Source organism: Aspergillus novofumigatus (genome assembly GCF_002847465.1).
Source record: "Aspergillus novofumigatus IBT 16806 chromosome Unknown P174scaffold_4, whole genome shotgun sequence".
NCBI classification, from domain to species: Eukaryota; Fungi; Ascomycota; class Eurotiomycetes; order Eurotiales; family Aspergillaceae; genus Aspergillus; species Aspergillus novofumigatus.
In genome coordinates, this window is record NW_020194277.1 from 2395972 (window position 1) to 2420960 (window position 24989).

General features: G+C 49.9%; 1 protein-coding gene across 1 annotated transcript; it reads left to right on the top strand.

The window, feature by feature from the left end:
• Positions 1 to 5569: 5569 nt before the first annotated feature.
• Positions 5570 to 24886, top strand: nrps1 (nonribosomal peptide synthase Pes1; the record flags this gene model as incomplete). The annotated part of the gene is made up of 13 exons (XM_024831192.1): positions 5570 to 6076; positions 6137 to 6553; positions 6670 to 6972; positions 7025 to 8932; positions 8965 to 17908; positions 17950 to 19299; positions 19360 to 19739; positions 19793 to 20450; positions 20522 to 20779; positions 20890 to 22142; positions 22197 to 22500; positions 22554 to 23501; positions 23567 to 24886. 13 exons carry the CDS (start codon positions 5570 to 5572, stop codon positions 24775 to 24777), a joined length of 18441 nt encoding a protein of 6146 aa, XP_024682928.1. The 3' UTR covers positions 24778 to 24886.
• Positions 24887 to 24989: the final 103 nt, after the last annotated feature.

Sequence of the window (24989 nt, forward strand, 5' to 3'; positions counted from 1 at the left end):
GACTACAATCTAGGTGAAAGTTCCATCTACATTCGAGGTCTTGAGTATGAACGCGTGGACTGATGGCATGGAGATAGCCTTATACCTAATGCTGGATGATCGACTAATCCAAACGACCCAAAGTATCCCTCGACCTAAATCCAGAGCTTATGATCAGAGTTCAGCAATGATGTTCCCTTGTGCCAGCAAATCTCTCATGGTGATCCCGCTGAGATGTACTTCGGCATCTCCAAGACTATCATAGGCGAGTCTCGTATGACTTGCGCCGAAACAAAAAAAGATCTGATGAATTGTTGCTTCGTGAGGCGTTCTTCTACTGCTTAGGCCAGCTGAGGTCAAAGTCTTGCCACCGGCCTACCTTACACTCAATGACTTGCTTCCACCTACGTTAACTTCGTACGGGGTGCATTGAAGAAGAATAACCAAGATATCCACCGACGATCGATGGAGTCAGCGTGGCAGGCTAAGGCGTCAGTGTGGGACCTCAATCATTATGCAAGAGGCGTGGCGGAATTTGCTCCGAGAGTGTCGAGGCCTCGACCTGATGTATATAATTTCTTTTTTTCCTTGATTGACTTGCGGCACTTGCCGTGTATCGCCTTCTCCGTCATTTTCTTTTTTTCTCGTCGATTTTTATTTCCCGGTCCCCCTGATCAATGGTGCAGATTGCAGGATAGACTAGCAGGGCTCTGCTTACATATTGCCTCTTTAGGAACAAGAGACGAGGCGGAATGAGTGGATGCGAAGACCCGTAATATTGCCGGTACCAAGGTACGGAGGTAGTTCTTGGGCTTGCAAATTGCAGGCTTGGCTTAGTAGTGCTTCCACTCCTCGCATCAACAGAGCACTATGACAGGTGGGCAAAATGCCCGACTGGACACGAGGGTAAGTGCCGTGTAACATCATAACATTGACCCTGGCAAACAGCGCATAAGGTCTGGCTTTTTTGCTTTTTGTACTCCCGGTGTACCTAGTTTGCTTTACATAACTCTCTTACCTGTGCGGTTAATATGGCTAAAAACAGATCCTGTCCACTGTCACTTCGGCGCTTTGTTTGAAATTGATGGCGAATCAATTGCCAGTTTAGATCCAAACGGAAAGGAATAATCTACAGTGCTAAGGTTCGGTTTATTGTGACTTATTCCGTCATCCCATCAGCACCGGCTTTAACTGAGAGCCATATACAAGTAGTACAACGGTGAACACACTGCACTGTAACCGCTGGACTCGATGTATGAATAGCTAAGAAGAATTCAAATACCCCGAAATAAGTCCAATCGGTGTCCAAGTGAGCTGCTTCCAATCACTATTCCCCGTTGACGTTTCCTTTTCGTCTTTCTGCACCAGAAGTCTAGCTCAGACAAGAGGAGATCATGTGCGGAGTCCATCGGGTAAGTCTTACATCACCTTCACAAACTCTGCCTGAAGACCCATATTTTACTCCTCAGTGAGATCTTGCCGTCCCCACTCAGCCGCGCAGATGTGGTCTAGAGCCCATTGACTCTTGAGCTCTAGTCAGGAGAGGCTAGGAGTCGAACCATTGACGTGTCAGGCAGAATTTGTCAACCATCAGGTGAGGTCTGTCCAAGAACGCATTATCCCAGATCCGTACCACTGCCCGATTGAGTTTGACGACAAGGAGACCTAAAAGTACGGAGTCTCCGTCGATCTCAAGATAATCCCTGTTAGGTGGCGTGTTGGCGGCACGTCGCGACGGCAACATGTCTCAGTGGCCTCATCCTCACCGCATGGCTAAAGTCCCGGATACAAGTTCACTTAGTAGACACTGTACTCTGTAGACTCGGAAGCTACCAAGCATGAAAGACATCGTGACAGACGGTCGATCGGAGGGGGCGTTGGGGCGGCAAATGGAACGTGCTGGCATCTCTTGTCTCTCTTGATTTCTGCAGCCGCTGATGCACTTGGGCCAGCCAGGCTTGAAATGTGGCTGCCGCTTAGGGAGTGTTGAAGCCGGGGTTCAAACGCGCCATTATTGACAGCCAGTCGGTCTAGAAGCCAGCACAGAAAGATGGATTGACGGAGTTGTAGAATAGGGATGAAGGACCACACAAATGATTCTAAGTGACAGGGTTCCTGCCTTAAGTCCAGGTCGAAGACCAGGCATTCCGTTGACCTGTACAAAGTACCTCATGAAGCCACTGTGCAGGTACCACGGAGTAGGCGGGGAGACACCGACGCAAGCCGAGATTTGGGTGCTTCCGTATCGGCAGGTTGTTTGTTCACCACCTAATATTAGTACCCATTATTAAAAAATCGTTCATTCCACAAATCTTGCTTTATTGGCACCTAACACCTTTAGGCTTTGTCTCCTTAAGACACGGAATAGTTCCAGCAGCACTGAGCAGTGATCCCGTCCAGAAAGTTAAAATTCATGGAAATGGCCCGGGTGTTTGCTCCGGGTCAGGTACGCATCGCGGAAGCTAATATAGTCTGGTGCAGTACCTTGTTTTTCAATCTCTGTGGAGATCTGTTGTTGAGTGTTGAGATCCTAGATCGTAGTGGTTCGAAGTCGGTTAGTTACGATTTAATGTTTTTCCTATTAAGAATAAATGATATTATATACTACAGTCACACGACATTACCCCGTAGTGCCAGCTACTTGACGTGTCATATCTACTCTTTTCAGTGACTGTCAAAGTGTCAAGGAAGATTTGTAGAACAGCTTGGAGTGGGACCCACCGCCGATCATAACATCATGATAGTATCATAGTTCGTAATAATATTAATTTGAGAGAGATGACAGGCTAGACTGGCGCTACAGTTGTTTTTATGTTAGCGTCCTGCCAAATCTAAGACATAGCAAACAGATCTAAGGAGGCTAAGGTAACTTTGGTAAGACTTCTTTAGTACCCTAACCGGGTATAATTTGCTTGCAGTTCCATCAATTAATGTCTACTAAGTCACTTAACGTTTTATTCAGAAGGGTCTCCGACTTCTACCCAGAGTACATGGGGAGTCTATGATGACCATTAATCTGCAGATAGAATGACAATTTCTGTTATCAGAATAGATTGATATTCTCTTCACAGTGCATGGAAAATGCATAATTATGTGCTTCGGTTCTTTCCCGAACAGCCGGATATTTAGGAGCGATCCTCAGCCAGTAGATCTTCAAAGCGGGTTAGAATATGATATGTCATGAACTGGCGGTGCGAACAACACTTGGGTAGGGGATCTCCGATTTTAGCAGAAATCGGGCGCTTATGCCACCTCTCCGTGGCCCTCCCCCGGCTTATGCATGTCAAATTAAAACACTGACGCTCAGGAGGAAAAGCTACTAAGCGAGCATCGCTTCCTGGTCTCCCTTGCATAGTATTAGTTTTAGTCCCGGATACTCTAGTTATCATTAATATTATTAACAACAACAACATGATAAATAATAATATCTAATATCGCATAATGTCGAGATCAAAGCTTCGATTTCCAGAGGTGGATAGAGACGGAAACTTGGAACAGGCATCCCGATGGATCTTATTGGTATTGGATTTGCCCGGCATCATACCTGTTCATACGGGGCCACTTCAGTTCGTGGAATGTTCTCCAAAATTACCTAAAAACGATAGGGATCAACCTTAGGACTGCAAACACGTTTTGTTGGTATCTAGACTAGACGATTACCTGTAATCCTGTGGATAATGAAGTATTTTCTTTTGTCCCGTTGAGTCGGGATCGGACATTTGCATTTTACACATCACTATCGCGGGATCAACATCGGCACGCAAAAGCCGAATGTTCAAACATACCCGGAAGAGGTAGCGAGCTATCTCATGACATGCAATCAAGGGATATGCTTCTGCACAGTATCTAAGCGAGAGAGACGTGTCAAAATCGATCTTCAGGGAGTAATAATAATAGTATCATTGTAGGCTTTTGGATTGCAATCTCTCAGGGTCACTGTTTATGAGTAGGTCAGAGTTACTAATGACAACAATAGATGGCAATGTAAGCGGCTTGTAAGGCGCTGTGAAACTTGATTTTCTTTTTCCTTTTCGAGTATCAATCGTTCTTTTGACTTTCCTTCTATCTCTATTCGAGAGACTAGCGAGTCATTCTCCATCATAGCTCCGACCCACTAAACCAGTCAGTGCCTTGATACTCCTCAGACTTCGAGTTGTATTTTCCTTGTTTCTTCAGTAGATGGTTTTAGATAGTTCTTTCTACGCAAAATCAACGGCCAATAGCCTAACAGTCTTTTGTTTCCATTGCAAGAAGCCGGGTCATGGGGATGAGGAACTACACTGGAGTGGACCGCTCCCGATCATGACCAGGCTCGATCCAGTAATAATAGATACCGGGTAGGATGCTGAACCTGTGTCATGGGGCTGAATGTGGTCATTTTGCTGGTATAACACTCTCTAGGTAGACCTTGATTATACCTTCACCAGGCAATAATAAAAAGAAAATCATGGTAAAATCAGCTCTTCTTGTAACTCAACACCGTAGTAGCTAGCGTGGACCCATTAGTCGTCATCATCGGACTTCCTGATTGGGAAAGTAAGGTACTCTCTTTGTCCTTAGGTCACTGTACCTCAGCAAGCTTCTTCCGGGTCTGAGCTTTCAAGCTCTCAGTTCGACTCGAGTCCAGATCAGACCCGGGATCCTATTTTTCATCCACTCGGAGTGTTGTTCTTATCCAACAAGGAGGCTACGTGTCGACTAAGCCCTGAACTTCTACTGTGATTCGATCAAAAGTACGGAGCACTAGTGGGCCGTCTCCTGCTAGATACCTCCTACCGTACGTACTAGGTACCTCCATCAGCCGGACCAAGAACATCCTTGATTCTTGACATACCTCATCGGTATCGAGATTTGGTTCCAGACCGCGGATGAACGCCCCCCAGATCGTGACGGGGAATATGCAAACAGGGGCCTTCCTTGCCGATCTTCTCGCTTGCAGCTCATCGTGAGTGGCAGATGGTACCCATGTTTCTTGTAACCCCTGCAGTTCTTTTCTGCCATTTTTCTTTCGTCAGATGTATGATACGCCACCTTGTGGAGTTGCCAGCTTTCCAAGGCTATGCGGCTTCCATGTCCATGAGTCCATTAGTTCCACATCTGGGCCCTTTCCAGGGTGGGTATCTCGCAATCTATTGATCTTGTTTCTCCGACCCTCCTGTTCCTGTGGCCACGGGTCTGAAGCAAGGAAAAGGTGATGCAAGAACACGGAGGTAACAGGAGGGGATCACGGCTGATCAGAGCCCCCTGACGCCCAAAGCGGCGGTTCCGTGGCTCTCAGCCGTCAGGTTCATTGCCATGAGGCAAATGGATCTTCGTATTCTATAATTATAGTTTGGTCAGATTGTTGAGTTCTGGGCAAGAGCACCGAGAAGCTGCGTCGCTAGCTCCACGAGCCTAATTCGGCCTGGGTCTGTAGAGAGATGCCGATGACTTGATGACCATATCGAAGCCACGAGTCTTAGCTTCCACTTTAAAGAAAGACCAAAGGACGTGCGGCTCTCTCTTTCGTCAAGTAAAGTTCTCTGTTGCTTTAGACATTGAACACCCTTTTCTTTGAGCGGCCTCCCTTAAGCAGATATTGTACAGAACCATGGCGCAGTCAACCGTCCCATGCTATTTACCCAACTTTGGTGCTACCTGTGATGGCCCGAAACGTCCTATCTCCTTGAAACTGCGAACAGATGCTCTCCAAAGCTCTGGATTGCTATCTGCATGGCGCGAGGGCCAATTGAGCCAATTGTTACAGGCCTCGTGGGCCCTACTTCTACATCGCTACACAGGCTCTGAGGATATCTGCTTTGGCTATCACCAGATTGGTAACGAGTCTCAAGATCTACTACAATCTTTGGAAGATGTGGATCCTGCCCTTTGCAAAGTATCAGTCAAAGAAGGCATCTCCCTTAAGACGTTTTTCGACCAAATCAAGACACATTACTCTCCCGACAGCCCTCTCGAGATAGACAGAAGCTCGCTCACAGCCTCCGAAAATGCTCTGCTTTACAACACTATTTTAATGATACGAATCTGTCATGATTCCAAGGGAACTTCACCCGCCATCCCACTACCATCCAGCCTGCCAATAGCGCTTCCTCAGGAGGTAAGTACTGAGAGACTGGTCCTTTATCTTCCCGTGTGGCCTTCTGAAACATATATGCAGTGTCGGGTTCGACTTCATGTCAAAGTCCTGCAGGACGAGGTAAATATTTTCTTCGAATGGTGGAACAATGACATGCCCACCGCGCAAATGAAAAGCATTGCTGGTGCTTTTGAGCATATCCTAGCAGATCTCCTTGCAGCAAACGATACAGCAGTGGACGATATTGACATCTTTCCAGAAAATGATTGGTCTCGGGTATGCAACTTTAATTCAGTGCTTCCAGAAAAGCACGAACGCTGCATCCATGAGGTGATCTATGAACGGACTCTTCTCCAGCCAGAGAATGAGGCGGTCTGTTCCTGGGATGGTAGCCTTACCTACAAAGAATTGGATTTGCTTTCCTCCAGGGTTGCATATGATCTTCAGGAAAGAGGAGTTGGCCCAGAGGTCTGCGTAGCCCTCTGTTTCGAGAAGTCGGTAAGTGCTACAGATTCCCAAGTGATATAACTTGCCGCGTATCGTCATTTCATTATTTGACTTGACATACTTGGTCAAACTCCGGTTTGAAATTGCAGTGATAATAGTTAGTATAGAAATGGAATATCGTGGCGATGCTCGCTGTCCTGAAAGCTGGTGGTGCTTTCGTACCTATGGACCCAGCTCATCCTACAGCACGATTGCAATCCCTCGTGCAAGGCGTGCAGGCGCGGATTATGCTTTGCTCTCGATGTCAAGCAGACAAGCTCCAGACGGTGGCCGAAACGCTGATACCGTTGGACGAGGAAACCGTCAATGGCCTTCCTGATCTCCCCACAAGTACTTTCTCCTCAACGACAGTGAAGAGCTCAAACGCCGCATATGTCATTTTTACCTCCGGCTCTACTGGACAACCAAAGGTGCGTCTCCTCCAATTCCACTTCGGTCACCTTGGTGCTAACCCCAACACAGGGCACACTGCTGGAGCATAGAGCATATGTTTCAGGTGCGCTGGCTCATGGACCAGTCTTTGGCCTCAATCCATCAACTCGGGCTTTGCAATTCGCATCGCATACCTTTGACGCAAGTTTAGTCGATATCCTCAGCTCGTTAATATTCGGTTCTTGCATCTGCATCCCTAGCGAGGAAGCACGTCTGAATGACATTGCCGGCGTGATAGACGAGATGAAAGTGAATCACGCATCACTGACACCATCATTTATTGGATTCCTCGATCCTGCAGCTGTTCCAGGGCTAGAAACCCTCGTTCTAGCTGGCGAAGCAATGTCTCCGCAACATTTGTCGACATGGTCTCATATCAAGCTTGTGAACGGATACGGCCCAACAGAGAGTTCTGTTGCGGCTGCCCTCAATGCTAATATGTCTCCTTCATCAGATTGCAGGGATATTGGCTTGCCAGTCGGAGTGCGCTGCTGGGTCGTGAACCCTGCGAACCATGACCAGCTTATGCCCGTTGGTTGCCCCGGTGAGCTGGTTCTGGAAGGACCGACGCTTGCGCGATGTTACATCAATAACCCACAGAAGACGAACGAATCTTTTATTTTCAACCCTTGCTGGACGAAGCGAGATCCTAACGGTGGCTCAGACCGAAGGTTTTACAAGACCGGTGACTTGGTAAGATACAATTCCGAATCTGGATCATTAACATATATAGGACGGAAAGACGCACAGGTCAAGTTCCATGGCCAGAGAGTTGAGCTTGGGGAGATTGAGAACCAGCTGAGCGCGGACACGGACATCAAGCACTGCATAGTATTGCTTCCCAAGTCCGGGTTCGCACAAGGAAAACTCCTGGCCGTCCTGTCACTATCCGCTGGCCTTGGAGAGGCACTGGAGACCGATGCGGTGCCCCTTAAGCTTATCGAGCATCGTGAGAAGCTTCAATATGTCAAGGACATTCGGGAACGATTATCAAGTAGGCTGCCGACATACATGGTGCCCGGAGTATGGCTATGTGTCGAGACTTTGCCGATGCTCGTGTCCGGTAAACTGGACCGAAAATCTATTGCGACCTGGGTTTCGAACATGTCAGACGACCCAGAAGCACATGTCACTGAGGCCGCCAACACTCGCGCCGCTAACTCGACGGAGGATCAACTGGCGTCGATTTGGAGTCGTGTGCTCAACATACCCAAGGACCGCATCAGCGTTGACGAAAGCTTTTTGAGTCTAGGAGGAGACTCCATTGCGGCGATAACCTGTGTTGGCCATTGCAAGAAACATGGCATTGGCCTCACGGTGCAGGAGATACTTCGCAGCAAATCGATCAGAGAACTAGCCACGCGCGTCAAGGGAGTGACTCAACCGGTAGCCTACCACGAAACTATCGAGGAACCTTTTGGGCTTTCGCCGATACAGAAACTGCATTTCATGGTTCGCAAAGAAGGACAGGGCTATTTCAATCAAAGCGTGCTCACTCGCATCGACCGCAAGATCAATGACCAAGATCTGCGCCGCGCAGTCGAGGCAGTGGTCATGCGTCATTCCATGCTTCGAAGCCGGCTAGTCAATCCCGGTACTGGCAGTTCTCTACAGCAGCGCATTACTGAGGACGTCGCTGGCTCGTACCGCTGGCGAACGCATTATACGACCTCGCAGAATGAGATTGAGAATGCTATTGCGGAGAGTCAGTTGTGCATCAATGCCTTCGTGGGCCCTGTTTTTGCGGTTGACTTCTGCTATGTTGACGACGAGTCGCACAATCTCCTATCCCTGGTGGCTCATCATCTCGTCGTTGACATAGTCTCGTGGCGTATCATTCTGGAGGACTTGGAAGATTTCCTGCTAAACCCCAAGGCTTCGTTCTACAGAACAGCTCGCTTCCGTTCCAGACATGGTGCCGCCTGCAAGACGAGCAATGTGAGTCTCTGGCTTCCGAGAATGGTGTGCAGTTAGAGGATCTTCCTGCTCCAGATCTTGCCTACTGGGGAATGGAGCGTCGTCAGATGACGTATGGCGATGTGATCTGTGAGACTTTCGAGCTTGATTCCGATAGCACTCACTCGATTTTGCTTGAATGTCATCAGAGTCTACGAACAGAGCCGGTTGATCTGTTCCTCGCTGCGCTTCTCCACACATTTGGACAGACTTTCCCAGAGCGTACTTTGCCCGTGATCTACAACGAAGGCCATGGCAGAGAAGTGTGGGATTCGAGTTTAGACATATCACGGACTGTGGGCTGGTTTACGACCCTTTACCCAATATTCGTACACGAAATCTTCTCCGACGATCCGGCCAGAACTGTTGCCCGTGTCAAAGATCTGCGTCGGCAGGTGTCTGATAATGGCCGACAGAAGTTCGCAAGTCGCATGTTCACAGGCAAAGGACAGGAGACATGCCGACACCACTGCCCCCTGGAAATGACTTTCAACTACGTGGGGCAGCATCGCGATCTGCAGAAGCAGGACGGTCTTTTCCAGCTTATGGGACACATGGCTGGTGAGACTGGCCGGGGTGGAGGCGCAGCAGATTTTGGCGAAGAAACTCCACGATTCGCACTTCTGGAAATTTCAGCGCTGGTAGTGCAAGGTCAACTTCGTTTTACGTTTTCTTTCAACCGATTCATGCGGCATCAAGATAGCATTCGCGCCTGGATATCACGTTGCCATCAGCTGCTTGCTTCTCTCGGCCAGAAGCTGCAGTCTCTGGCTCCTCAGCTCACACTGAGTGATTTCCCAATGCTCTCTCTCACCTACGAGGAGCTCGACAAGATGGTGTCAGCGAAGCTACTAAGCGCCGGTATTAGCTCCCTTGATCTCGTCGAGGACGTGTATCCTTGCTCGCGCATGCAACAAGGTATTTTGCTCAGCCAGTCCCGAGACAGCTCGGTTTATGCTGTGCATGATACCTTCGAAGTGAAAGGCGTCAGAATCAAACCTAGTGTGGATCGGTTGATCGTCGCTTGGCAGAAGGTTGTTTCGCATCATGCGATGTTACGAACAGTTTTCCTGGAGAACCTGACAAGCCAGGACCTGTTTTGTCAAGTCGTTCTCAAGGAATACAATGCAACTCCCACACTGCTGAGATGCTCCGAAGAGCGTGATGTGCTGCCAACCTTTGACAATCAACAGCCCGTGAACTATCGTGCCCACCGTCCAGCTCATCGTTTCAGTATCTGCGAGGCAGCAACTGGCAAACTATTTTGCCGACTTGAGATAAGCCATGCCGCCATGGATGGGACGTCCATTTCTCTAATCATTCGGGATCTACAATTGGCGTACAGCGGCCAGCTTCAGGACGACCGCAAACCCATGTTCAAGGATTACATGCGGTACTTGCAGAGCTGCTCTCATAGTGCTGGCCTTAATTACTGGTGCTCTTATCTATCCGATGTCAAGCCGTGCCATTTCCCCGTGCTCAATGATGGAAGACCTTCCAACAAGCGGCTGCAAGCGATTCGTCTAGACTTCTCATCCTTGAAAGAGCTTCAGGCATTATGTGAAAACAGTGGCTTGACGCTTTCTACGGCGTTTAGTACGGCCTGGGGTCTCACACTCCACTCGTTTTGCGGTTCCAACGACGTGTGCTTCAGCTACATGGCTTCGTTGCGAGATGTCTCGGTCGATGAAATTGGCTCCGTTGTCGGACCGGTGATTAATCTTCTGGCTTGTCGAATGAAGGTCACAGAGGACGTCTGTCTCAAAGACGTTCTGAACCAAGTGCAAAACGATTACATGGAGAGCCTACCTTACAGACACACGTCCCTCATTGATATCCAGCATGCCTTGAAACTCTCAGACACGATCTTGTTCAACTCAGGCATCTCCTACCGGAAACTTCCGCCGCAGACCGTCAGCAACAGGGATGAGATGCGGCTTGTAGAGGTGGGAAAGATCCATGATCCCGCGGAATTCCCGGTGTATGTCAACATCGAGGCCACGGATGATGTTGCGTTCATTGACCTCAACTACTGGACGACCTCTCTGTCTGAAGGCCAGGCGCAGAATGTTGCCAGCACCTTTTTACAGTCCCTCGAGAATATCATTCACCATCGCGACGAGAAAATTTGCCGCTTGGATCAATTGAGCGCACAGAACAAACAACAAATCGCTGTCTGGAACAACACTCTTCCTAAGGCTGTGGACAAGTGTATCCATGAGATTCTCGAGGACAAGGTCAAGCAGTGCCCGGAAGCTATCGCTATTGCAGCTTGGGATGGAAACCTCACTTATGCCAAGCTCAATGAGTTGTCCTCGCTTCTTGCGTTCTATCTGACCAAGCTGGGCGTGGGACCTGGCCTCCTTGTGCCGATTGACTTCGACAAATCCTCATGGCAAATTGTTGCTATCTTAGCGGTTCTGAGAGCCGGTGGCATTTGCCTTCCAGTCGACGCAGCACAATCATATGATTTTATCGAAAAACTGTTGATTGATAAAGACGTTCAAGTCGCTCTTGCTTCCCCAAACAAAGCGCAGCTTCTGGAACGCACAATTCCTTATGTCGTGCCCGTGGGAAGGTCACTTTTCGACTACCTTCCTCGTTCCGATGATGTGCCGCACGTCTCACACAAGGCAACGGACCAGGCTTACGTTGTGTTTACTGGCGGTAGTGTCAAGGAACCCAAAGGTGTTATGCTTCAGCATCTTACGGTTATGACACGGGCCGAGAGCTTCGCTTCCGCTATGGAGCTGAATAAAGCGACCAAGGTGTACCAGTCCGCGACCTACACGTCTGACATGTTCCTCAATGTGCTTTTCGGTACAATGATGCGGGGTGGTTGTGTCTGTATTCCAGCCAACGATGAATTCAATAACCTCCCACGATCAATCAATGCCTCCCGAGCAAACACAGTCATTACGACTCCGTCACTCGCATCTCTGTTGCAGCCATCTGAGGTCCCCGAGGTGCAGCTTCTGGCACTATACGGTGAGATTCTGACAAACCAGGTCAGAACAATTTGGTCAGAAAGAGTTCGCATGCATTCTTTGTATGGAGCAGCCGAGTGCTCTTCAAGCTGCATTCATGCTTCAGACAGCCAAACCTCGGGTGAGACAAGGAACCTTGGACTTGCGGCCGGGTGCATAACTTGGCTTGTTGATCCTTCAGATCACGACCTTCTGGTTCCGATTGGCAGTGTCGGTGAAGTTGTCGTTGAGGGTCCCGTCATCGCTTCTGGTTACTTGCTGGACAACGGGCATGTCCAGGGAGGCTTCATTGAGGATCCTGTTTGGAGAACGAACTTTGAGCGTGACGAACCCAGCAATGACCCCGAGAAACATGACGAAAACTCAACACTGACCCGACGGATGTTCAAGACCGGGGACTTGGCCCGCTACAATTCGGATGGCACATTGGTCTACATGGGAAGAAAGAAAAGACAGACCCAGAGACTGCAAGCGGACGTATGGGAAATCCAGCAGTGCATCGATGCGTTTTCGTTACCTGGCCATCCTTGCGTTGTGGAGACGTTTCGCTGCTCAGATGACGATGAATCCATGGAGTACCTGGCCGTCTTTGTCCAATTCGCGTCAACTCACTTGGAGAAGACTGATGGCCAGAGATCTGCAATCGGACAGCCGTCCTCGCAATTCTCCGATTTTGTCACCAAAATGCACACGCACCTACTGAGTGCCCTGCATGCTACTCAAGTTCCGAGGTTGTACATTCCGGTTCCTAGAATGCCCTTTACATCAACTGGTCTGCTTGACCATAGGCTTCTGAGCAAAGAGGCTCAGGACCTTCCTGCACGGACACGCCTCGAATTTGATCTGAAAAGCTTCCATGAGTTTTGGCGTGTTGAACTAGCCAATCCGAAGACTTCCCCTTCCCAATCATTCCCTTCGTCGACGAGTGCTACCCATAGAAGCTCTGCTACCAGCACGTACGAATGGAACGGCCACATTGAATGGCGTGATATCAGCGAATTGGAACGTGGAAATCTCGAGACCGCGCTTCTTGCCGCATGGGCCCTCACTATATCCGGCTACGTTCGATCGGACGATGTCATCTTTGGAGAATTGCTTCTCGATCAGGAATCGTCCGGGCTGGATTCTATTTCCGAGAAAGCGGCGCCCACTGTGATTCCTAGAAGATTCCAACTCGAGGAGAATATGAGCATTGCGGAACTGATGAAAAGGATTCAAGAGCGCCTAGCAGCTGCTTCTCCCTTCCAGAGAGCTGGACTTCAACGCATCAGAAACGTCAGCGCGGATACTTCGCGTGCGTGCAGCTTCAATAACCTTTTCTGCTTTGCGAGATCCGACTGCGAGATGCAGACTCCTGCTCTCGCTTATCCCATTGCGATCTTCTGCAGTGTCGCAAAGTCGGAGCTTCAGCTTAGCGCTCGCTATGACGAGCAGGTCTTGTCTGCGCCCCAGCTTGAGCGGATTTTGACACAATTCACACGCTACGTTGAATACTTGAAGGCGGATCTTCTTTCTCAAGAGACGATCGGTGGCATGGCCCTCCGCAAAAATCAGACTTCCTACTTGTCCAGCCCTGATACTGCCTACTGGAGGAAGTACCTTGTTGATGTCGAGTCCTGTGCATTCCCTTCTTTGAACCCAGACAACGAAAGAAGTGGATTCAGCTCGGCAAAACTGGCGATTGAAAATCTGGCGGATTTACGCAGCTTTTGCCAGAAGATCGAAGTAACCGAGGACATCGTGCTACAGCTCGTTTGGGGATTGATTCTGCGATGCTATACTGGTTCAGAAGAAGTTTGCTATGGTTACTACCCTGCAACGCCACAACCTGAGGGGTCGAAGTACCTGAAAGTACTCCCGAGCAGGCTTCTTCTCAAGGACGACTTAGACCTGGGGTCAATTGCACAGCAGAGAAAGAGCGAACTGGCTGAAGCGATGGAGCACCCCATCTCCCAGATGGAACTGCAGCATGAACTCGGCCTTGACTTGTATTCGCTCTTGAACACTGTCTTCAAATTCGACCGGTTTATGGAGCTCCCCAGTGACAATAACGGCGTATCAGACCTGCTCAACGACACCGAGAAAGGCGTCTGCACTATTGCTGTCAACCCTAGATTTTCATCTGTATCGGCAGAAATCATCTTCGAGTACCGGACAGACGCCTTGTCAAAAGCCAATATCGCGAGTGTTGTTGATTGCTTCCAGCACATTCTGGAGGAGATTATCGACCATGACCCTGTCAGCCATAAGATAGGGGACATCAATTTCTTCAGCGAACGTGCTTGTCAACAAGTACGGGAGTGGAATGCTACGCTACCAGAGAGACCTGATCAATGCGCACATGAGATAATTGAGCAGCAGGTTCTGAGCCACCCTACTTCGCCTGCAATCTGCTCGTGGGACGGAGACTTTACTTACCAACAGCTCGACCTTCTATCAACTAAATTGGCAAGGCATCTTGTTTGCCTGGGTGTCAAACCCGATGTCTTTGTTGGATTATGTTTTGAGAAGTCCGCTTGGGCAGTCATCGCACAAGTTGCGGTTCTGAAAGCCGGAGGAGCATTCGCATCTCTGGATCCCACTCACCCAGAAGCGAGACTTAGGGGCTTGGTTGACGATATTGGCGCTCATATCGTCCTTTGCTCTGCCAAATATCTCGACAAGGCTCTCCAGATATCCCGTGCCGCCTATATCGTGAGCGAAGAAACACTCGGTGAACTGCCAAACGCATCGTCTGCTGCGTCGATGCCCCGGCCCAGCATCCACAACGCAGCCTACGCTATTTTTACCTCTGGAACAACAGGCAAGCCAAAAGTGACTGTTATTGAGCACATTGCTCTCAGCGTGTCTTCACCAGCTTTTGCTCGTAGCCTGGGAATGGACAAGACTACCCGTGCTCTGCAGTTCTCCAGTTATACTTTTGATGTGAGCATAATGGAGATTATTATTGTCCTCATGACGGGAGGTTGTGTTTGCGTTCCCAGTGAAGAAGAGCGCATGAACGACCTGTCCGGTGCCATTAGGAGACTGAACGCCAACTTCATCAGTTGTCCTCCGTCAATTGCAAACACAATCCAACCCAACAGTGTCCCATCAGTGAAAACTGTTGTTTCGGGAGGTGAAAAGATGACTGTGAGCCATATCGACCGTTGGTCCGACAGGTGTGTCATCAACGCGTATGGGCCGTCCGAGTCGACGGTTATGGCAACGATGAGCGTCAAAGTGGATGAAGCAGGAGTACGCGTCAACAATGATTGCAACTCAATTGGAGCTGCAACTTGCGGCCGCACTTGGGTGGTTGACCCTAACAACTATCAGCGCCTTCTGCCTATCGGGGCTGTGGGCGAGCTAGTACTTGAAGGCTGCAACGTTGCTCGTGGTTACCTCAACAATGACCAGAAGACGAAAGAGTCATTTATCAGTGAGCCTGCCTGGACGAAGGCCCCAGGCTTCCAGGGAATATTCAACCGAAAGGAGCGCATGTATCGGACTGGAGATCTTGTCCGCTATAATCCCGATGGCACATTTTGCTTCATCTCGCGCAAGGACACCCAGATCAAGTTCAACGGTCAGCGCATTGAATTGGAAGAAATCGAACAACAATGCATCTCTTGTCTTCCTGGAGGCACTCAGGTGGCTGTCGAGGTTGTGGAGCCCGAATCAAAGGCAGTTGCCAGATCCATCGCAGCTTTCTTTACCGTTGACGATCAATCTGGCCCAGACAGACCTGATCTGGAACCTCAATTGCTCGTTCCCATGTCGGAAACAACACGCGAAAAGGTCAAGAAGCTTAGGGAGGCCTTGACCAAGGCTCTGCCACCAAGTCTGATACCAAGGCTTTTCTTCCCAGTCTCCCGCCTGCCTGTCTCAAACTCCGGAAAGCTCGATCGCAAGAAGCTCCGGGCAACAGTTGAGACTCTGCCCAAAGACCAGCTCAAGCCTTACGTTACACTGACGGCTGGCTCTAGACAAGCGTCTGATGAGGGAGTTGAGGGGACACTCAGAAGCCTTTGGGAAGAAGCTCTGGGTCTTGCGTCAGGTTCGGTCAGTGCTGAAGACAGCTTTTTCAGCTTAGGTGGTGATTCTTTCTCCGCCATGAAGCTCGTTGGAGCCGCCAATTCTCGGGGGATCTCTCTCACATTTGCCGACGTTTACGAGGACCCAGTCTTCATGAATATGGCCAAGCGTTGCGGCATGTTGCAAGAAAAGTCCAGCAAACAGACCGTGACACCGTTTAGCCTGCTGCCTGCCTCAGTCGATCGTGAACAGCTCTTGGAGGAAGTCGCGGAGCAATGTGATGTGCCTCGAGCATCTATTGTCGATCTCTACCCGTGCAGTCCTGTACAGGAGGGTCTCCTCACTTTATCAGTCAAGCAGAACGGTGCTTATATCGCCCAGCCAATTTTCCGTCTCTCAGAGGGAATAGATCTCGACAAGTTCAAAGCTGCTTGGCAACAGGTTGTGGACGAGCTGGATATCCTGCGGACTCGTATTGTACATACTGAGTCTTTGAACTTCTTGCAGGCTGTTGTTGACAAAGAGGAGATCTCTTGGGCCTCTGCAACCACTCTGGATGAATTGATAGCTGAGAGCCCCGAGCTGCCAAAACACAATGGCGGGCGGTTGACTAGTTATGCGATTGCCGAATCACAGACTGGCCCGTACTTCTGTTGGACAATCCATCATGCGCTGTACGATGGATGGAGTATCCCGCTCGTCTTGAGAAGAGTGGAGGAGGTTTACACGAATTCTACAGCCAGCGCCCGAACGGTTCCCTACAGCTTGTTCATAAACTATCTGCTGGAGCGGAACACGTCAGAATCTGACGAGTACTGGAAGTCTCAACTGGCCAACCTATCCTGTTCTCCATTCCCACAAAGCAAGAATTCCATGCCGGACTCTGTCCGAGTAGGAAATCGGCATCACAGCAGCATGAAGATCTCTCGAGCCGCCAGCGGAGTTGATCTCACAATCCCCGAGCTTATTCGTGCTGCGTGGGCGATCGTCGTCTCTGCTCATACTGGATCCAGTGATGTATGCTTCGGCGAGACGCTCATGGGAAGAAATATCGACCTTGCTGGTGTCACAGTTATTGCTGGACCCGTTCTTACCACTGTCCCTACGCGCATTCAAGTCGAAAATGAGCTTTCAATCACCCAGTATCTGGAGAATGTGCACCATCTGACAACCACCATGCTTCCTCATCAGCATTCAGGACTGCAGCGAATTCGAAAACTCAATAGCGACACAGCATCGGCTTGCGAATTTCAGAATCTACTTGTCATTCAGACTGGGGAGGGCCAGCTGAACAAGGGCTTGTGGGTGGCTGAACCCAACCAAACGAGTGGAGACTTCTTCACTCATCCACTTGTCGTCGAATGCAAGGTCGATACTTCTGAGGTGTTGATCACGATGCACCATGACGAAATGGTGCTGAACAGCTGGCAGACTGAGAAGCTCATCGGTCAGTTCAGCTTTGTGCTCGAGCAGCTGCTCTCCATCAACAAGGGGGAGACAAGGAAGTTGAGCGAGCTCGAGATTTTCAGTCCACTTGATAGGAAGGAAGTCGCACTATGGAACAAGAGGCACCCCGACGGCGTCGAAAAATGTGCTCACGATATCATTTCCGAGAGATGCTCTACCCACCCCGATGCTCCGGCTGTCTGTGCTTGGGATGGCGAGGTCACATATAAAGAGATGTATGCACTCTCTTCGTCTTTCGCGTCCTATCTGGCTTCTCGTGGCGTTGGACCAGAGACTCTGGTGCCAATTTGCCTGGATAAATCTCTCTGGGCAATTATCACTATTCTCGGGATCTTGATTGCTGGTGGTGCCTACGTACCACTTGATCCTGCACACCCAACATCGAGACATGAAGAAATTCTCGCGGAAGTGGACGCCCGTATTCTCATTTGCTCCCCTCAATATCAGAGCCGTTACTCGGCTATTGTCAAAACGATAATTCCCGTCAGTAAGGAGACGATCAGAGCTTACGGTGCCCTCAATGGCCAGGCGAAGGGACCAAGCCGTGTCACGCCATCCAATATGGCCTACGCGATCTTCACCTCAGGAAGCACTGGTCGTGCCAAGGGTATTATCATCGACCACCGCGCACTTGCAAGCAGTGCTATGGCATTCGGCCGATTGTGCACTTGAATGAGACTTCTCGTGCATTCCAATTCGCGTCCCTTACCTTCGATGCGGCCGTTATGGAAATCCTAGCTACTCTGATGCACGGAGGATGCATTTGTATCCCAAGTGACGATGAGCGCCTGAATGATGTCGCCGGCGCCATTCGACGTATGAAGGTCACTTGGACTTTCCTGACTCCGTCGATAGCCAGCATTATCGAGCCATCAACCGTTCCCTCACTGGAAGTGCTTGCCTGTGGAGGAGAGAAATTGTCACGCGAAGTCGTGACAAAATGGGCGCATCGCGTCAAACTAATCAATGGATATGGACCCACAGAGACAACCATCTTCGCTGTCTTGAATAACGTATCCCCGACCACCGATCCTGCCTGCATTGGTTACGGAATACCTTGCACTTTGACCTGGGTTGTCGATCCCGAAAACCACGATCGGCTTACCCCATTGGGAGCCATCGGGGAACTTGCCTTGGAAGGCCCAGCTCTGGCAAGAGAATATCTGAAAAACCCCAAGAAGACCGCCGAGGCATTCGTGGATGAGCCCGCCTGGATGAAGCATTTCCGGTCGGCCCTGCCATCTCCGCGAAGAATATACAAGACTGGAGATCTTGTCCGGTATAACCCTGACGGATCGGTGGAATACATCAGCCGCAAAGACCACCAAGTCAAGCTCCATGGCCAGCGTATGGAGCTCGGCGAAATTGAGCATCGGCTACATGAGGACGACCGCGTCCGTCATGCCGTTGTTATCCTTCCCAAGGAGGGTCTTCTTAAGGGGCGTTTGGTCACCATTCTCTCTTTGAACTCTCTGAAGTCAGATTCGAGCATCATCTCCGATAATGCATGCGAGCTTATCAGCCGAGCGGATCTGGCGAGAGTCGCGTATTTTGAGCTCATCACGATTCAGAAGAATCTCGAGGCCCAGCTGCCCATTTACATGGTTCCTCAGACCTGGGCTGTCATCAAGAAATTGCCAATGCTCGTTTCTGGAAAGCTGGACAGAAAGAAGATTACTCACTGGATTGAGCATATTGACGAGCCGACGTATGATAGGATCATGCAAGACTATGACAACATTAAGAGGGGTCATGTTGAGGAGGATAGCGTCAAGGAAGATAAGAACACTTCGGTCAAGATCTTACAAGACATCTACGCCCAAGTACTCAACCTCCCTTCGAACAAGGTCGACCCCAACCGGTCGTTCGTGAGCCTAGGTAAGTGATCACTGTCCTTCTCACCAAGAAGCGAGAAAAAGAGCTAACTGGTCCACACAGGCGGCGACAGCATCACTGGAATGGCCGTCATTTCCCGAGCTCGCAAACAACGGCTTAACCTGACACTTCACAAGATCCTTCAAAGCAAGTCGATCGTTGAGCTGACTCAAGCAGCGGAAGTCAAGAGCTCGAGCATTCAAGTTGAGGAGAAAGCGAACGAATACTTTTCTCTATCCCCCATTCAAAACTTGTACTTCAAATCAGCACGCACGTTCAAGGAATCGGGTCGCTTCAATCAGAGTATGACTGTGCGCATTACTCGAAAGGTTGAGCCAAACGTTGTCAAGGATGCACTCAAGGCAATTATCAACCAGCACTCAATGCTTAGGGCAAGATTCAGCAGATCTGCAGCAGGAAAATGGCAGCAGCGACTTACCAATGTACGTGCAACTCGACTCACTGACATGATCTTGGAGAGCTAACGAGCCCACAGGACGTTGATTCATCTGTTCGCGTCGGTATCCACTCAGTCATGAGCTCCCATGACATGTTGAGCAAGATTGCCAATACCCAGTCATCTCTGGATATCGAGAATGGACCGATCCTTGCCGCCGATTTGTTCAACACTAATGGCGAACAAGTCCTTTTCCTTGTGGCCAATCACCTGTGCGTCGATATGGTTTCATGGCGTATTATCCTTCAGGACATGCAAGAATTTATCGAGACCGGCTCACTGTCTTCTGAGAAACCAATTTCCTTCCAGAGCTGGTGCGAACTGCAACTCGAAAACAGCAAATCAGAAGCAGATGAGGCCAAGCTTCCATTTGCCATTGAAGCTCCGAATCTCAGCTACTGGGGCATGGAGAGCGTGCCCAACCACTACGGACAAATCAGGATGGAATCATTCGTCGTGGACGAAGACATTACTTCCTTTATTCTGGGTGGCTGCCACGAGATGCTGCGCACAGAAACGATCGATATCCTCCTCGCGGCAGTTACGCAGTCATTCTGCCGGGTCTTCACAGATCGCAGAATGCCAACCATATATAATGAGGGTCACGGTCGTGAATCGTGGGATTCGAACCTTGATCTTTCACGGACTGTTGGTTGGTTCACCACATTGTGTCCACTGCAGGTCGACGAATGCTCAGGTAATTACCCTCTCAAAAAAAGTAAAAATAAAAATAAAATATCTAGGGTGACAGGCTAATATAAGACTCAGATTTCGTCGACACAGCAAAACGGGTCAAGGACTTGAGGCGGAAGATAAAGGACAATGGCCGATCTTACTTCGCTCGCAGCCTTCTCCAGCCCGACAATACCAATTCATCGGAGTTCCCTGTTCCGTTGGAAATCGTCTTCAACTATCTTGGGCGACTGCAGCAACTGGAGCGCGACGACTCGCTTTTCAAGCACTATGGAGAGGCGTTCGACGAGGAGAAGTTCAGATTAGCCGGAGATATGGGACCAGATACCCCCGGTTTGCCCTCCTGGAGATTTCCGCACTTGTCGTCAATGATAAGCTCCAGGTCTCGTTCACGTACAATCGACAGATGCAGCGTGAAAATCAGATATTCGAATGGATTTCAGAGTGCAGGAGAGTACTTGAGAGAGATGTGCTTCGCTTCAAGGACTCCGTGCCGGAACCTACCCTCAGCGATTTTCCCTTGCTCCCTATAACCTACGATGGGCTCAAGAACCTCACGAGCACAACGCTGCCAAGAGCAGGGATCAAGACCTGGAGTCAAGTAGAGGATATCTATCCTTGCTCATCAGTGCAAGAGGGTATTCTCCTGAGCCAGCTTCGGGATCCCAGTGCGTACATGTTCCATGTGATCTTCGAAGTGCGCTCTCCTGGAGGAAGTGGCAAGGTAGATCCAAGCATGCTTCGAAGCGCATGGTCAGCAGTTATCAATCGGCATCCGATCCTGAGAACCCGGTTCATCGATAGTAATTACGCAAACGGTACCTTCGACCAGCTGGTGCTCAGGCAAACCGAGGAAGGAGCGATCATTCTCCATTGCAATGATTCCGATGCTCTTGTCAAGCTCGATGCCGTCAAACTCAGTGACATCAACGCCCGGCGCAACTCACAGCTGCTGCATCAATTGACAGTCTGCAGCACCGATTCTGGACGAGTGCTTATCAAACTGGAAATGAACCATGCCATAATAGATGGTGGATCAGTTGACCTACTTTTGAGAGATCTAGCAATGGCATACAAGCATCAGCTGCCAGAAGGATCCGGTCCGCACTTTAGTGACTACATCAAGTTCATCCGCGGGAAATCTCAAGACCAAGCTTTATCCCACTGGAGACAATACTTGTCTGATGCTCGTCCCTGCCACCTGACGTTCTCCGAGGAAACAGGTGGTAGCCGTCAATTAGGATCAGTGATGGTGCCGTTCAGCAGGTATTCCGAGCTGCAACAATTCTGCGAGAAGAACTCCGTGACACTCGCAAATCTTACTCTCGCTGCATGGGCAATCGTCTTACAAAGCTTTACGGGCTCGGACGATGTTTGCTTTGGTTACCCTTCTGCCGGTCGTGACGCCCCAGTTCCGGGGATCCAAGACGCAGTCGGAATATTCCTCAACATGCTCTGCTGCCGAGTCAGGTTCTCACCACTGAAGACTCTGTTGGAAGTTTCAAAGACAGTGCAGGATGACTACATCAAGAACCTTCCATACCAGGATTGTTCTCTTGCAAGTATTCAGCATGAACTTGGGCAAAAAGAGCTGTTTAACACGACAATCTCGATTCAAAACCACCACGCTGTCTCGGAAGAATCTGGGAACGACTTGTTGTCCTTCAATGTACAGAAGGCGCACGACCCAACAGAGGTAAGTTCTTCACAGACTGTTCTAATGATTAACGGAAGCTGATTTCTGCAACAGTATCCTGTCACCGTGAATGTCGAGACTGCCAAGGGCCACGAAGGTATCCTGCTCCGATACTGGACCGATGCTGTGCCCGGAGATAAAGCAAACAATCTTGCAGATGCCATTGCCAACATTTTCAGCTGCTTTATTGATAAGCCGTCTCAGCTAGTCTCCGAGTTGGACCTCCGCGGCGGACAATTGATGAAGGGCGGTCAATTCATTGACAGCAAGTCCCTTGAGGAACTGATCGATCGCCGTGTCACTGAAATAATTAGTCAAATGCTCAAGGAAGGAACACTGGCCATACCGGCGGCTGAGAGTGGAAAGGGCCAGTTCAAGGGGACAACCCCGCCGAGCCTGTTCAAGTTACAGTTAAGGCGAAAAGCAAGGCTCGTGAAAGAGATCTCTCCGACTCGACAGCAACCCTCACCGAGGATCACTCAAAATTGATGGAACTAGAAAAGAGATTATGGAAACTTTGGTGCTCAGCATTGGGCCTGCCATCCGACACTATCCAACACCAGGCGAGCTTCTTCAAATTGGGCGGTGATAGTATAACTGCCATGAAGATGGTCAGCGCTGCGCGCGAAGATGGGCTGACACTGACCGTGGCTGATGTGTTCAACAATCCTGTCTTTGAGGACATGCTGGCGGTCATCAGTGCTTCCAACAGTTCGTCTGCTTCGGAACCTGACTCTCAGACCGACAGTGACAACGAGAAACCAGCTGAACCTCCTAAGGTGGTTGAGCAAGAGCGAAACCCACCACCACCAGAGATTTCACTCTTGAAGACCGTTCCTTTGAATGACAGCGCTCTTCAGGATGGAATTTGCCCGAAGATCGGTGTGTTTAAAGGAGGTATTGCCGATGTTTTGCCTGTTACGGACTTCCAAGCCATGTCAATTACGGCTACATTGTTCAAGTCCCGCTGGATGTTGAACTACTTCTTCTTCGACGGACGAGGATCGCTGGATCTGAGAAGGTTGAGGGAGAGTCTCTTGCGCGTTGTTGACGCTTTCGATATACTCCGAACAGTCTTTGTCTGTTTCAACGGCCAATTTTTCCAAGTGGTGCTCAGAAAGATACGGCCAAACATCTTTGTTCATGAGACCGAGAAGAGCTTGGATGAGTACACTGAGTACCTCCAACAGCAAGATCGCGAGCAAGAGGCGCGGCAAGGCGAACAGTACGTGCAGTTCTACATCGTGAAGAAGAAGGGCAGCAACCACCACCGAATCTTGATTAGGATGTCGCATGCTCAATTCGACGGACTATGCCTGCCCACCATCATGTCGGCCATCAAATTGGGATACGAGGGCAGTACTCTGCCCCGGCTCCTTCCTTTGCGAATTACATGCGCATGCTGTCGGGAGCAATCACTCCAGACCACTATCAGCATTGGACAAACCTGTTGAAGGGATCGAAAATGACGCAGGTCATTCGAAGGAACGAGGAGAATACCTATCGCTATATTGGTGCTTTCACGGAGCAAAGAAAGACACTGGAGATCCAGCCCTCGGTCCTGGAAAATGTCACCATTGCTACTGTCATGCAAGCAGCATGGGCGGTTACGCTGGCCAAGCTGTCCGCCCAGTCCGACGTCGTCTTCGGACTCACGATCAGCGGAAGAAATACTTCAATCCCAGGCATTGAAAATACCGTTGGCCCGTGTCTCAATGTGATTCCAATTCGAGTCACATTCAAAGAGGGCTGGACTGGAGTTGATCTGTTCCGCTATCTACAAGATCAGCAGATAGCCAACATGCCTTTCGAGGCCTTGGGTTTCAGAGAGATCATCAGGCGCTGCACTAACTGGCCCAGTTCGACATATTTCGCCACCTCCGTCTTCCACCAGAACGTCGAATATGAGGGCCAGATGCAGCTAGACAACACTACATACAGAATGGGAGGCGCGGGTGTCGTCGACAACTTCACCGACATGACATTGTTCTCCAAGTCATCCAGCGACGGCAAACTGGGCGTCTCTCTGGGCTATTCAGAAAAGGGCCCCATCGGCCCCAAATTTGCTGCCAAGGTCCTGAACATGGTCTGCGACACCGTGCAAAGCCTGTTGGCTAACTCCCGTGTCGGGCTTCCCTCCCCATCCATGCTCCGCTCGTTACCTTGCCAATCCGTCCACGACGTCCCCGGAATGTCCGACGAGATGTTCCTGTCCACACATCTGAAGAACCGGAGCATCTCGGATATCCTCGTCCACTCGGACGTCCTGACGCAGGCCTGGCAGCAAGTTCTCCCCCACAATAATGCCGATGAGCCTCAATCCTCCTTCCAGCTCGACTCGTCCTTCTTTGAACTGGGAGGCGACGTTTTCGACATGGCGCAGGTCGTCTGGCTCCTCGAGCAGGAAGGACTGCAGGTTCACATCGAGGACCTCCTTGAACACCCGACCTTCCTCGGGCAGATGGCTGTCTTGACACTGCACAACTCACGGAAGAGCGATTCCATGGAAGAAATTGTGCCCGTCGAGGAGATTCCTTTGCCGGCAGCGAGAACTGGCACTTCAAGTTCGCTAGGCAAAGCCTTGACTCTGGCGAAGAAGGTCACAAGATGGAGCGCACTGTCGGCTCGAGGGTGATCGGCCAGGACATTCCCATATAATTACTATTCACTCATTTGTATTGCCATTAGTTTTTGGCGTGCACATCGTTTGGTCTCACACATTTCCTTTGTCTTGGATACTTTACTCTCATACTTATAATGTTTTCGGTCATTCTGTGTATATTGGCGGTTTTAATCATTTGGGCTGCTGGATAATGTTTGCATATATGCAATGTTTAATAAATCTAG